Here is a 13,279-nt window from a genome sequence, read left to right as displayed (position 1 = left end):
AATTTACTTTTAAATTTAATAGTTAATTCATACATTGACCACGGTGGGAATGTGAAATCTAAATATAAAAACTTTTAGACAAGTTTTTTTACCTACTTTATATTCCAAAGAGTGCACAAAAGATGCCAAAATTCAGAGAAAATTTTTTCCAGGATTGGATTAAAAAAATGTGCTGTTTACAAAACTCATTTGGAGTGCAACGTTTTGTCACTTATAGGAATAGTTCTTCCAAAAATCATAATTTGCTCATCCTCATGTCGTTTCAAACCTGTATGACTTTATATTTCTTTTGCGGAACACAAAGGATGTTTTACAGAATGTTGGTAACCATTTTGGTGACCACTGACTTCCATTGCATGGACAAAAACACTTGAGACATTTTAAAAAAATATCTTATCTTGCATTCCACAGAAGAAAGTCAGTCAAATAGGTTTGGAACAACATTAAGTTGAGTAAATGATGACAATATTCTGTTTTGGATGAACTACTACTTTAATTTCAGACTTGAGTCTCAGAACTGAGTTTCCATCTCTGGTTTGTGTATACAAAACACTGAAAATTAAACAAAACAACAGACTGATATCAGTTTGCGATGTTACTGTTCTCTGAATTGCCCTACTGTACTCCAAAACCTAGAAAGCAACATAAGCAGTGCCTCCGTCTTAAATGACACCAAACAGAGCAGCTTATCTTGATATCAACAAATGGCATGAAAATGCATTTCTAAATCTCAAACAATTGCATTCAGACCTGTAATCCAAAATCCTGAACTGCCATGTAATCCCACACCTACAAAAAACACATCCTCTGAATCAAGCCATTAGTGTAATGAAAGAATCCACCAAATAACACACATAACTAGATCAGTAAGACTGGGTATGAACATGATTAGTTCAAAGATTACTACTCACCTAAAAACAATACCCAACATACCATTCTCCAAGTGTTTTACAACACAATGACAACAGATAGGAAAATATCATTACAGATAGGAATATCCTTAACATTAAAGGCTTCGTTATAACTAAGTGGACTGAAGGAACACGCTGAAGAATGCAGAGATGATGAATATTCCAGATTTAGAGGATGTGTGGTAGTGGCCTACATGCACAACACTGTGAGACTGATTGGGTTTTAATCCCCATAAATGCATTGCTGCATAAATCCCATTACAACCATCACTAGGCCACTGCTGTCATCAGTCATAATATGAAAACTCCAGCACAATGGACCATTAAGGGTCGCTCGCCCTCTCTCTCTGCCATTTCTTTCTCATCAATTGTTCTTCCTCTCATAATTGAACTTCTTTGTGACCTCAGCATTGACGTAACACGTTATAATAAAGTGTCTAAATTATTCAATTGGCAAATTAACAGTCAAAGGCAAAGATATCAAAGATTCAGAGTGAAAATGGTTGGACTACTGAAATAGCCTATCACTTTCCACAATAAACAGTAGCTTATTTAAGACAAACCCGACTGGTAATCATGTGTAAGTAATATGTTGCACAATGTTGTATATTTGTAAATGTACTATCATTAGTAAGTAAAGTGTTGCCAAGTCTGCAGTTTTTCAGCATAATTGGGATTTTATGCTGTTGCTGCATGTTGTTATTTAGTCCACAGGTTAAAACATTCTCCCCCAACCTAGAATGTGATTTTGATGGAGAGAACTACAGATGCAAAAAAAAAAACTGTTTCCTAATGTTTACATTTTGTATTTTATACTGATGCACATGATGAGTTCACTCCAGAGTTAAAATTTACTGATAATTTTACTCACCCCCATGCCATCCAAGATGTTCATGTTTTGCTTTAATCAAAAAGAAATTAAGGTTTTTGACTAAAACATCCCATGATTTTTCTCCATATAGTGGACTTCAATGATGCCCAACGGTTTGAAGGTCCAAACTGCTGTTTTAATGCAGCTTCAAAGATGATCCCAGCTGAGGAATGGGCTGAAAGTCCAAATTTCAGTTTCAGTGCAGCTTCAAAGGGCTCTGCACGATCCCAGCGGAGGAATAAGGGTCTTATCCAGTGAAATGATCAGTAATTTTCAAAAAAAAAAAAAGAATTTATGCACTTTTTCACCACAAATGCTCGCCTTGTACGCGGTTAGTTCTTCATCTGTGTACTTCGGTTCAAAAAGATGGTGTAGGACGAAAAACTCTTGTCCTTCAAAATCGTTTTTTGTAAAGGCCGTTTGACTTTCTTTGGATGTTTAATTTGTAGACAATAGGTTGGTGCGTGACCTTTCCAATGTGACTATGTAATGCGCAAGGTCAATCTAGTGCAAGATGAGCATTTGTGATTAAAAAGTATATAATTTTCATTTTTTTAGAAAATGACTGATCATTTTACTAGATAAGACCCTTATTCCTCTGCTGGGATCGTGCAGAGCCCTTTGAAGCTGCACTGAAACTGAAATTTGGACTTTCAGCCCATTGGCTCCCATTGAAGACCACTATATGGAGAAAAGTCCTGGAATGTTTTCCTCAAAAACCTTTGTTTCTTTTCGACTGAAGAAAGACATAAACATCCTGGATGACAGGGTTATCAGGACATTTGAATTTTGGATTGAACTAATCTTTTAATGTGCACTGTTCATTTTGAGTTCAAAATGAGAGAGTAAACCACATCAACCACAGAACATGTTTGTATTAAATGTTGTTTAGGGAAGATTTATCCTAAAATACACAATACCACACTTCAATCGGTAGGATGTAATAATTGGGCTTAACGTTGTATCCTTGAAAACACATCACTTACAAGGCAGACTGATAAAATCCTATGCGCCCTTACTTCCAGAAGTTGCACAAAATCAGCCAATCAGATAAGACTAAATAAGATAAAATAAAAAGAGCACTGTCTAGTTTTGTGAGCAATATGCATCAGACAGTCTACGCGTGAATTGTGCGCCCATGCACCATCTGAGGCTGAGACTGGGAACTGTGTGGTTGTGACCTTCTGAGCTGAGCAATGTGACCTATAATTTTATAAATTGCCATCTGAAGCAAAGCTAGTTTCTACAGGAACTACAATCTTAGCTTAGACACTTCCAGAGCACTCTGGATTACTGCTTCACTCACTTCACCATGGTATTTGAAGACTTTAAGGTCACAGCATTTAATTAAGATGAATCACCTGGCTACTTTGTGCTCTTCTATGTTTGAAGGTGACATATCCATGACTTGCTTGAATATTAATTCCAGCATGAATATTTATCCCACTATAACTAACAGGTAACTATTACGCTCAGTTCAGGCAAATTGCCAAACCGAGGAAAGGCACTTGAAATTTTATGACTGTCCTTCAAAAAAAACAAAATAAACAAGGTTTGCATTATTCTGCTCTTTCTTTTCAGGCATGTTTTTGAGGCTGCTGTTATGACAAGCGCCGGGGTCTTTTGAGGAGCTGGAGATCAAGCTAAAGCGAGAAATGGCCAGCCAATCAGAGAGCACTAATCGTGCTGCTTTCACCAGCCCGGCCGTCATTGACGAGGTGCAGGGAACAGCAATAGAGACAGGCCCGCGACATTCCCAAACATTTCAGAGAGCAAGGCAGCGACGTAGAGTGACAGCTCTCTAATGCAGATGGAGTCTTGCTTTAGGGCTGCATGCTGAGATTTCTGTCAGCGCTGAGGAAGCGGTAGCACTGTCCTGAATCACACTGTCCTTACGCAGCCTTTACAAACCACAAGCATCTGACCCTTGAAAGACCAATAGAATTCTGGCAGAGCATTATGCAACATAATTTTCTTACTAAATTATATTTTATTTAATATAACAGCAGTGGGTCATTTCATTATAATGACGAGTCTACGCTCTTAGTGTTCCAGACTAGAATATACAAGTGGAAAACATGGAACTACTTTTTTTTTTGGAAAGCAATTAATACTTTTATTCAGCAAAGACATATTAAACTGATCAAAAGTGACAACAACATTTAGAATGTTACAAAAGACATCCATTTCAAATAAATTACTTTCTTTTTCACAGTATTACTGTATTTTGATTACAATAAATGCAGTCTAGGTAAGCATAAGAGACCTCTTTCAAAAACATTTAAAAATCCTACTGACCTTAAACTTGATATATGTGACCCTGGACCACAAAACCAGTCACAAGTAGCACAGGTATATTTGTAGCAATAGCCAACAATACATTGTATGTGTCAAAATTATTGATTTTACCTTTTAAGCCAAAAATCATCAGGATTAGGTAAAGATCATGTTCCATGAAGACATTTTGAAAATTTCCTACCATAAATATATAAAAACCTAATTTTTGATTAGTAATATGCATTGCTAAGAACTTCATTTGGACCAATTTAAAGGTGATTTTCTCTATATTTTGATTTTTTTGCACCCTCAGATTCCAGATTTTCAAATAGCTGTATCTCAGCCAAATATTGTCGTATCCTAACAAACTATACATCAATGAAAATTTATTCAGCTTTCAGATGATGTATAAATCTCAATTTCAGAAAACTGAACCTTATGACTGGTTTTGTTGTCCAGGGTCTCATATGATATACAGTTGCAATCAAAATTATTCAACCCCCCAGAGACTGCAGTACTTTACAAATAAAAGTGTGTCTGAAGTTTCAGGACTTTATAAAAATTGCATCTACAACAGTGTACTGGCATATTAAAAGTGACAATGTCAATATATAATGTAATGTGTTTGAGTTCTAGGATTTTTTTTAGTAACACAGCTGTCATAATCATTCAACCCCAAAAGGGAAAACTAATGAGCAGAAGAACACTATCTCCATGGTCAAACATGGAGGTGAGCTGATCCAATTATGAGGTTGTTTTACTGTAGCATGAAGAGGAAAACATGACTGTATGAAGGAAACCATGGATTTTTTGAAGTATCAGGCCATTTTGACAAGAATTGTGATGCCTTTGGTGCAAAGACCGAAGATGATGATCAATGGACTTTCCTGCAGGACAATCATGCCACAAGTAAACATCCAAATCTGCTTATGCTTGGTTCAGGGATCAGTCACAGAATGTTCTTGAGTGGCCTGTTGAGTCTCCAGATTTAATTCTCATTGAAAATATTTGGTTGAATTTGAAGAAAGCAGTGGCAAAGTGAAAACCAAAGATTATCCGTGATCTAAAAGCGTTTTCAGCCGAGGAATGGTCCAAGATTGCAGTAGAGAGGTGATCAACGCTTCTAAACACTTTCAAACAGCGTTTATTGGTGGTTTAAAATAATAAAAGATTCTGCACCAAATTTTACTTTTGGGGGTTGAATAATTTTGAACATGAACGTTTAGAGCCAATTTGATTTTTTTTCATTATTTATCAATTTATGTCCTCAGAATTACTCAAATGTGTATTAAAATACTTTATCTAATAGTGTCCTAATGCCTTTGTAGATTTGTTTTTAGAAAAACAAATTATCTGGAACAAAATGTCTTGCATGTCAAGGGGGTTGAATAATTTAGCTTGCAACTGTATTTGTTGCACTAAATATCATATTGACACATATTGCTTAATTATGTAATGCTTTAATTCAGGAACTTATTATTATTTTGTTTTGGGGTGCACGTCTACGGCTTGCAGTTGCGGACACTTTAGTCAATGCTCACGTTTATATGAGCGGTTGGCATCATCCAAACAACAAGTGTAAACTCTTTTATGTTACTGACACAATTTAACCTTCAGTACTGAAACATTGCACTGTACAAAACATCCCTTTATACACAAGTCAAATTCAGCTATTTAATTTACTTGGGTCCGGCAGATCAAGACAGCATGTTTTTTTCCACCTCCAGTCACACCATCAGTGGATTTGGATGCTGCAGCAGTCAGGGTGCCGTTATGCCAAGAAGATTAGAGCAGGTGTCAGAGCCAGGCACAAAAAAAAAAGAAAAAGAAAAAAAGCTTCTGCTGCTTTGTGATTAATGAAGCCTCTGTAAATTATGCTCTGGATGCCTATTGATTTGGCACTGCATCTGGCCTGGAGATGAATTCATCTGCAAGAAAATATGAAAGACTCGCAAGCCCTGCTCAGACCGTCCAAAGCCTGTGGCATTCATCCTCCGGCTAATTAGCCCGTACTGTAGTCATGTACCCTTGAGCATTCAGCGCCATTGGCCAAAATTGCAGTGCAATGGTAGACTGATATTTATCAATCCCTAAATAAAACCCATACAGCTAGAAATTCATAATACATATATTTTCAAAAAATATACAGTGGTGGCCAAAATGTTTAGAATACTAGTATTTTCACCAGCTAAAAGATGGTTTTATGTCAGTTATTTATATCCTTTGCTGTGTGTCAGTAGGAAATATCAGTTTTAATTTCCAAACATCTATTTTGCCATTAGCTGTAATAATCCAGTGAGGTGAAGATTTTTGTTTGCACAAGGAGTCTGACAACAGCCAGTGCTCAACACAAAGATCTGATCTCATCATCATCCAGTCTGTCTGGACTGACATGAAGAAACAGAACAAACTGAGACAGACTAAATCCAGAAGAACTGTGGCAACATCTCCAAGATGTTTCAAGAGACCTACCTGCAAAACTACAAGAAAAACTATGCGCAAGTGCACCTAGGGCAAAAGCTACTTTAAATGCAAAGGACGGTCACACCAAATGTTGATTTAATTGAGTTAACAGAAGTTAATTGATAAAGAAAATCTATTTATGACATTATTTTTTGACAGCATTCTCATTTGACAGCATTTTTACACAAGTGCCTAAAACTTTTAACAGTACTGTAGCTTTGCTGGTAGGTTTCTTGAAGCGTCTTGGAGACTTTGCCACAGTTCTTCTGGATTTAGTCTGTCTCAGTTTGTTTTGTTTCTTTAAATTTTTCCAGACAGACTAGAATATGATGGAATCAGATCTCTGTATGGATCACTGAATACTTGCAAACAAACAAAAAGCAAACAAAAATCTCACTGGAATATTACAATTATTGCCAAAATGAATGTCCGGAAAAGTAAACTGATATTTTCTACTGACACACTACAGCAAAAGATAGAAATAACAGACTTAAAACAATTTTTAGCTGGTGAAAATACCAATGTTCTAATAATTTTGGTCACCACTGTAACTTCCATGGTTAAGTTTGTTTTATTACGGAGATAGTGATGATAAACAGGATATTATTAGAGAGAGAGAGAATGGCGATGTGATCTGTGTGAATTTCAGACTAAATTCAAAATTTAAAAAAGTCAAGATTATTATTTAATACAAATGAATCAACTTGACATCATTAGGCTACACCAGCCAAAGGCATTTTTATTGGTTAGATAAAGTAGAAATAACCCATCAAAAAAAACAATGTAGTTGCCAAAGTGTGAATGACATAGCATAGTTTCTATGAAAAAACAGATGATCTCATGCTTATACAGAAAACTTTTCGCATCTAAAGTAACTAACCAAGGACGGTGAGAATACCAAAGTTAATGGAATCCTGAAAGTTTTAATGATGTAGAGGCAGCCACTGCAATGTGTTTCATAAACAAATAAGATGAAAGCCAGCATGCTGAGTGAATGAGTCACGTACAATGCTTTGACAAAGTGCTGCCTAAAACAAAAAGAAAAACGAACTCCTGTCGGTATTCAACAAAGTCTGCTGTACGTTTACTACAAACACTAATAATAAAAAATACATGAAGATATGCTGAAATTATATAACATAATGCTAAGCTGTCTGTCTGTTCATTCTGTGCTCTAAAGAGGGGCGAGAAATGGATTTCTCTTCTTTGCCTCAAGACCAAGGTCTTTTAAGAAGAAGAGTTTTTTTTTTTACTAATAATTCTGAACAATTGTTTTCCAAAATAAAACAAAGCAATCACTCATACTTATTTCTGATCAGCACTGAATTTCTATTAGTGAGTCTACGGAAAATTTTCAACAAAACAAAGTCAAAAGAATCAAAGTCAAGTCATTCTAGTCAATATACAGTATGTGACCCTGGACCACAAAACCAGTCATTAGAGTTATGGAAATGAGCTTTCCATTGATGTACGGTTTGTTAGGACAACATTTGACCGAAATACAACTATTTGAAAATCTGGAATCTGAAAATCAAAATATTGAGAAAATCGCTTTTAAAGTTGTCCAAATTAAATTCTTAGCAATGCATATTACTAATCAAAAATTAGGTTTTGATTTATTTATGTTAGAAAATTTATTAAATCTCTTTATGGAACATGACCCTACTTAATATCCTAATGATTTTTGGCATAACAGAAAAATTGACCTATACAACGGGTTGTTGGCTATTGCTACAAATATACCTGTGCTACTTAAGACTGGTTTTGTGGTCCAGTGTCACATATTACTAATTTATTTATGATAATTTCTATTGTAACTATAAACATATATTTTAAAAGTTGCTTGCTTCTAAGTTTGGTTTTATTGTTTTGCATTTACCTTAATGCATTTAGCAGATGCTTTTATCCAAAGCGATTTACAAAAGAGGAACAAAAGCAATGTGCCAACTATGTTCCTAATACACAGTGCCAGGTTTATTTGACAGGTAATCAGGCTAAACTACACTGTGGGTTTTCATCAGTCGGAACAAAGGAGCACAGCATATTCATGTCGTTGTAAACTGAAATGAAAACCCCTCAGCAGACAGCATGCACATCAATTAATCGCGCGGAGGTTTCTTTGGCAACCCTGTAGCCCCTTTGTCTCCATGGCAATGGTCGGCCAGTTTACATCCCGCTAAAGCGCGGCTGTTTCAGAGACATGCAGAAGCTCAGTTTTACGCAATAGGTCATTTGCGCAGTAGCTACCCAAACAAACGATTAAGCGTCATCACACAGAGCAGATCGTTGCAAATGTGATAAATATTTGAACAGTTACTCAGACCTACCTTAATGTGCAAGGAAGGGGAAAATGAATCTGAATAGAACATTCATTGGTTTTATTGCAGGTTGCGTTAAAGCGACAGCCGGATAATTCATCTCTGCAGAACAGATTGAATGAAATTTGTGCTCATTTTCGCTCTTTATCAGGTGGCGGTTGGATGAATGTATTCTCATAAACGTTTCACATTTATCTTGGCCAATTTCCATAACTGCTTTTACGTTTTCACAATTGAACAACAATGCAACGAGTGGGAGATGAATGAGCTCACGGTCGCTTTAAAACCTGTGATGTACTTTGAGCATTCGAGACGTTTCAAGACTCTTCTTACCCTTTGAAGCATCCTTTTCTTCTTTAGGCTTAGCCACTTTTCCGCTCATAGATCCCAGTTTGGATGAATAGATCCCGATTTAGATTAAAACCCGAAATCCTTCAGTCGTGTATACCCACTGTCGCTTTAGGAAATCCTTGGCAAATCCAAAACAAAGGTGCCAGGTGAGGAGATAAGAGCTCTGCAAGAGACGCATTGTAAATAAACAAAAGTGCATGCATTTTTTAAAACATCAGAGAGAAAGTGATGGTTCTCGTACCTTCTATCGACATTTATTTAACAGCCGTCAATGCAGTTAAACATAACAGACAACAGAAGTCGAGTTTACAAAACGCGTGGTAGTAACAAGTCCGCCAATGTCACAATCAAACGCAGACCTTCGCGTAGTGCTCTTTGTTATCAACAAGGTTATCTCACCTTATCTCTTCCACGGTGTCTCCTACATTAATGCACATTGATATAGACAGACGGCTCCCGAGTGAAGCTCGAGGTGAGGAAAATAAGACGAACCCTCGCGAATGAAGCAAACCGGAGAACAAAAAGCGCGAGGGAAGGAGAGAGGGGCTTCCACCGAGTGTCAGTCGACGTCAGCTGTGACACACTGGACGCGAACGCTGATATAACCTGAGGAACCACCTTTTGATACTGTAACAGAGATGTTCACAAATGTAGCCTGTTGCCAGCGTTTCCAGAAACTGGGTCTGATGTAAAACACGCCATGCTGTAGTGTGAGCAACAGATATTGTGAGTCAAAATAGCACCTTGATCGCACCTAGAGGGAATAAAACCACTGCTGTCCATAATAAGCGACGGTTTACGCTGAAAAACTGTAGTAGATAGGCTACGCTGGGTTATTGTTGATTTTAGCTATGCTAAAAAATTAAACAATCCCCAAATTCCAATACGCAGTTTATATTGAACCTAACTGTAAACGTATCATATTCATTAATCTATTCGAGCATTGATCTGATCGCCCTAATAAAGCTCGAACCCATACGGACGTCGAAACGAAAGATTGGAGGCTCTAAAAATGTAGATATAGGCTACTGGCTTTCATTTTAGGCCAAATATAGCCTTAAGCCGCTATTATTATTGTATAAAATGTAATTGAAAACTTGTGCTGCTGTTTTTGAACAGAACCTGTAATTATTTGATCCAAAGTACAGCAAAAACAGTATAATTCTGAAATATTTTTACTATTTAAAATAACTGTTTTCTATTTGAATATTTTTTTTAAATGTAATGTATTCCTATGATCAAAGCTACATTTTCAGCATCATTACTCATCAATATCTTCAATAAACATTATTATTATTATTATTATCATCATCAATATTTAAAACAGCTGAGTACATTTTATTATGTATTTATTTGATGAATAAAAAGATCTAAAGATCAACATTTATTTGAGTTCATATTATGAAATATTCATATTATAGAAATAAATGTTTTTTATTTAGCAAGGATGCATTAAATTGATGATAAACACATTTATAATTATATTTCATCAAAGAAACATTCTACTCAGCTGTTTTCAAGATAATAATAAGAAGAAATGTGTTTTTTTTTGAGAAGCAAATCAGAATATTAAAACGATCTCTGAAGGATCATGTTACAGAAGTAATGATGCTAAAATTTCAGCTTTGAAATCACAGAAATAAATTACACTTTAAAATATATTCAAATAAAAAAGTTATTTAAAATAGTAAAAATATTTCAAACTGTTTTGCTATACTTTGGATCAAATAAATGCAGGCTTTTTTTTATAATAAAAGTGGTTTTGTACAGGTAAAGAACAAGGATGAGCTTAAAAAGTCAGGATGCAGAAGAGAGAGATGCTGTGGGCTACGGAGAAAGCTCTCCAAAGTAGGCTATGGTGTTAAAATAAGTGTGCGTGTCTTCCTCAGTCTGTTTTCCACATTCTTCTCAAATGTGTAGGCTAGCAAACTATTTGTGCTCACCAGCGAAAAGCAAGCTTTTTAAACATGTGGTACCAATGATAGCCACTAGGGGCATCCGTTTGAAACGCCCCCGTCTCCACCTCCGCCCCCCAGTTGAACCCCCGAATAAGTGGCACCCTGTTAAATGTGTTTAAACGTGAATAACTAAACCCTCTGAATACACAGTTATGAAACATTAAAGTAGCCCTGTCTAGGCTATCCGCCTCAAATTCCCTTGATCAAATACACTGGTAATACTCTTTCTGCAGATTCTGAAGCGCATAGGATCTTTGCAGACTTCATTAATAAAGTCCCCGGAGTGGACAACGCACAGTCCTAACAATATTCACAAAGGGATGCTAATGAAGTAAAGAGTTTACTTCGACAGTTCTTGAGAAACACATTCAGATGTTTAAGAAAATTAAAAACATTACACAAGAATACTTGTAATATATGCACTTTGCATTTTGAATGTGAAAAAATTTCTTCCGTGTTTATGGGTATCTAACATGCAATAAAAAAATAATTTAGCGCACGTTTTGAAGTCTGCATACGATCCCATGAAAACGCAGCTTCCAGGAATGCACAGAGTCGCCAGACTAAATAATGGCGAGGCGAAAGTTGCAACATGCTTTCGCATTGTCTTATATATAGTCCTGACACAGTTTCTGAAATACAAGATATTTTAACTTACCTGTTTAATCGATGAATAGAGGCAAGAGCGATGAATTACCCTTGTTCAGTCTTTCACTCTATAACTCTACGACGAAGTAGCTAAAATTCTCCACGTATTCTGTAGCTCACTTTGTCCGCTTTTAACACCTATTGAACCACAAATGGTTCACTTTGAAATAGTGGTTTTCTTTGTCTCTGCTAATTTGGAGCTGACAGAAACGCGACATCAGACTCGGTGTTTATCACCTGACGGATTGTACTCCTTTGCGGCACTGAGAGTGGAAGGAAACAGAAGGCGATGGTTTCAGGATCCATACTTGCTATTTTTAGAGACAGTTGGACGCCTTTCAAAGTTTCATTGACCAGACTTTCTTAAGACGCTGTCCAGGGCTTTAAACTGACAGTGTTGGGTTCTCATTTGTTAAATATAATTAAAGAACCAAATTATACAATAAACAAGGGTTTTGGAAGACTACTTAAATATTCTGAACACTTTAGGTCCCGCCAGTATGTAACTCTCTGACATCCCACAAGATCTTTAGTCATTTAAAGCTACTTAAAACTTATCCCCCCTTTTAACTTAAATAAATTGTATAAAATATCATTTTCAGCAGATACATTTTGAGCAGAAGTGAGTTTGCCTCCACAAATAATGATGGGATTTTGAGGTTGCAATCTACAAAGTCACCTTGGAGAATTTACGAAGATGGCAGGGAAGAAAAGAGGCCATCCAAGAAGTGCGGGTTAAAAGTGGTTTATCTGAGCACAGTGTATCTTCTGGGTTTGTAGTTTGTCAGGCAAGAGCTCACATCCCAGCATGAGAGAGCTGAAGGCTATTCTAACCTCGCCCTTCACTGTTTCTCCGTTGATGCTCAAACATCTTGTTAACATACACAGAATCTGTCAAATCCAGAGCGCATTTGAGTTGACAGCTAATGCTTGTTTAAACATTTGTTAAAATGGTGATTTATGGTGGACAACAATGTTGACAGTTGCGGGTTTTATTGGAGCTAAATGGTTGAATTAGTGCAAAGCGACATTTATTTACAAAACAGTTAGTGTTGGAAGTCTCTTGTTCTCACATTGTAATTATTTCCTTTCAAGTCTGTCATCGTCCTCTTAGAAATAACACACTGCTAGTACCACAGCATTAATGCTGAACACAGTGTGCCTTTTTAAATAATATGGAACAATAAATGCCTTGTTTTCTATGTATTGAAGAGACACTTTTCATTATACTGTTTGGAGAATTGGTGGATGCTGGGTTGAGGTGAACAGTATATTGTGTTGGCAGCTCCTTATCTTGTCAAAATCCACACAATACATATACTGTACAATACTGACATGCGTACAGTATTTTTGCATGTACATTGTAGCGAGACAGGATTTCAGCACAGATTAATAGCCTCATCCTACTTCATTTGTATTCATGAGAACCAAGAGATGCATAAGAAATTTCTGCACTAGGTCTGAAAGCATTAGAGAGGTACA

At 36.4% G+C, this 13,279-nt stretch overlaps 1 protein-coding gene across 4 annotated transcripts in view; it reads right to left on the bottom strand.

The window, feature by feature from the left end:
• The window catches only part of fgf13a (fibroblast growth factor 13a), a 163,286-nt gene extending 151,244 nt beyond the window's left edge, over positions 1-12,042 (bottom strand). The window contains exons 1-2 of one of the 4 annotated variants that reach the window (XM_073820598.1): positions 11,808-12,042; positions 9,174-9,354 (exon numbers count right to left, since the gene is read on the bottom strand). In XM_073820598.1, coding sequence (XP_073676699.1) covers positions 9,174-9,222 — 49 coding nt within the window. In that variant the 5' untranslated portion in view covers positions 9,223-9,354; positions 11,808-12,042. The other 3 variants (XM_073820601.1, XM_073820597.1, XM_073820599.1) reach the window with 3 other exon arrangements.
• Positions 12,043-13,279: the final 1,237 nt, after the last annotated feature.

The sequence above is a fragment of the Garra rufa genome, chromosome 16 (assembly GCF_049309525.1).
Source record: "Garra rufa chromosome 16, GarRuf1.0, whole genome shotgun sequence".
NCBI classification, from domain to species: domain Eukaryota; kingdom Metazoa; phylum Chordata; class Actinopteri; order Cypriniformes; family Cyprinidae; genus Garra; species Garra rufa.
The sequence above is the reverse complement of the archived record's forward strand: the minus strand, read 5'-3'. Positions and strand labels throughout refer to the sequence as shown.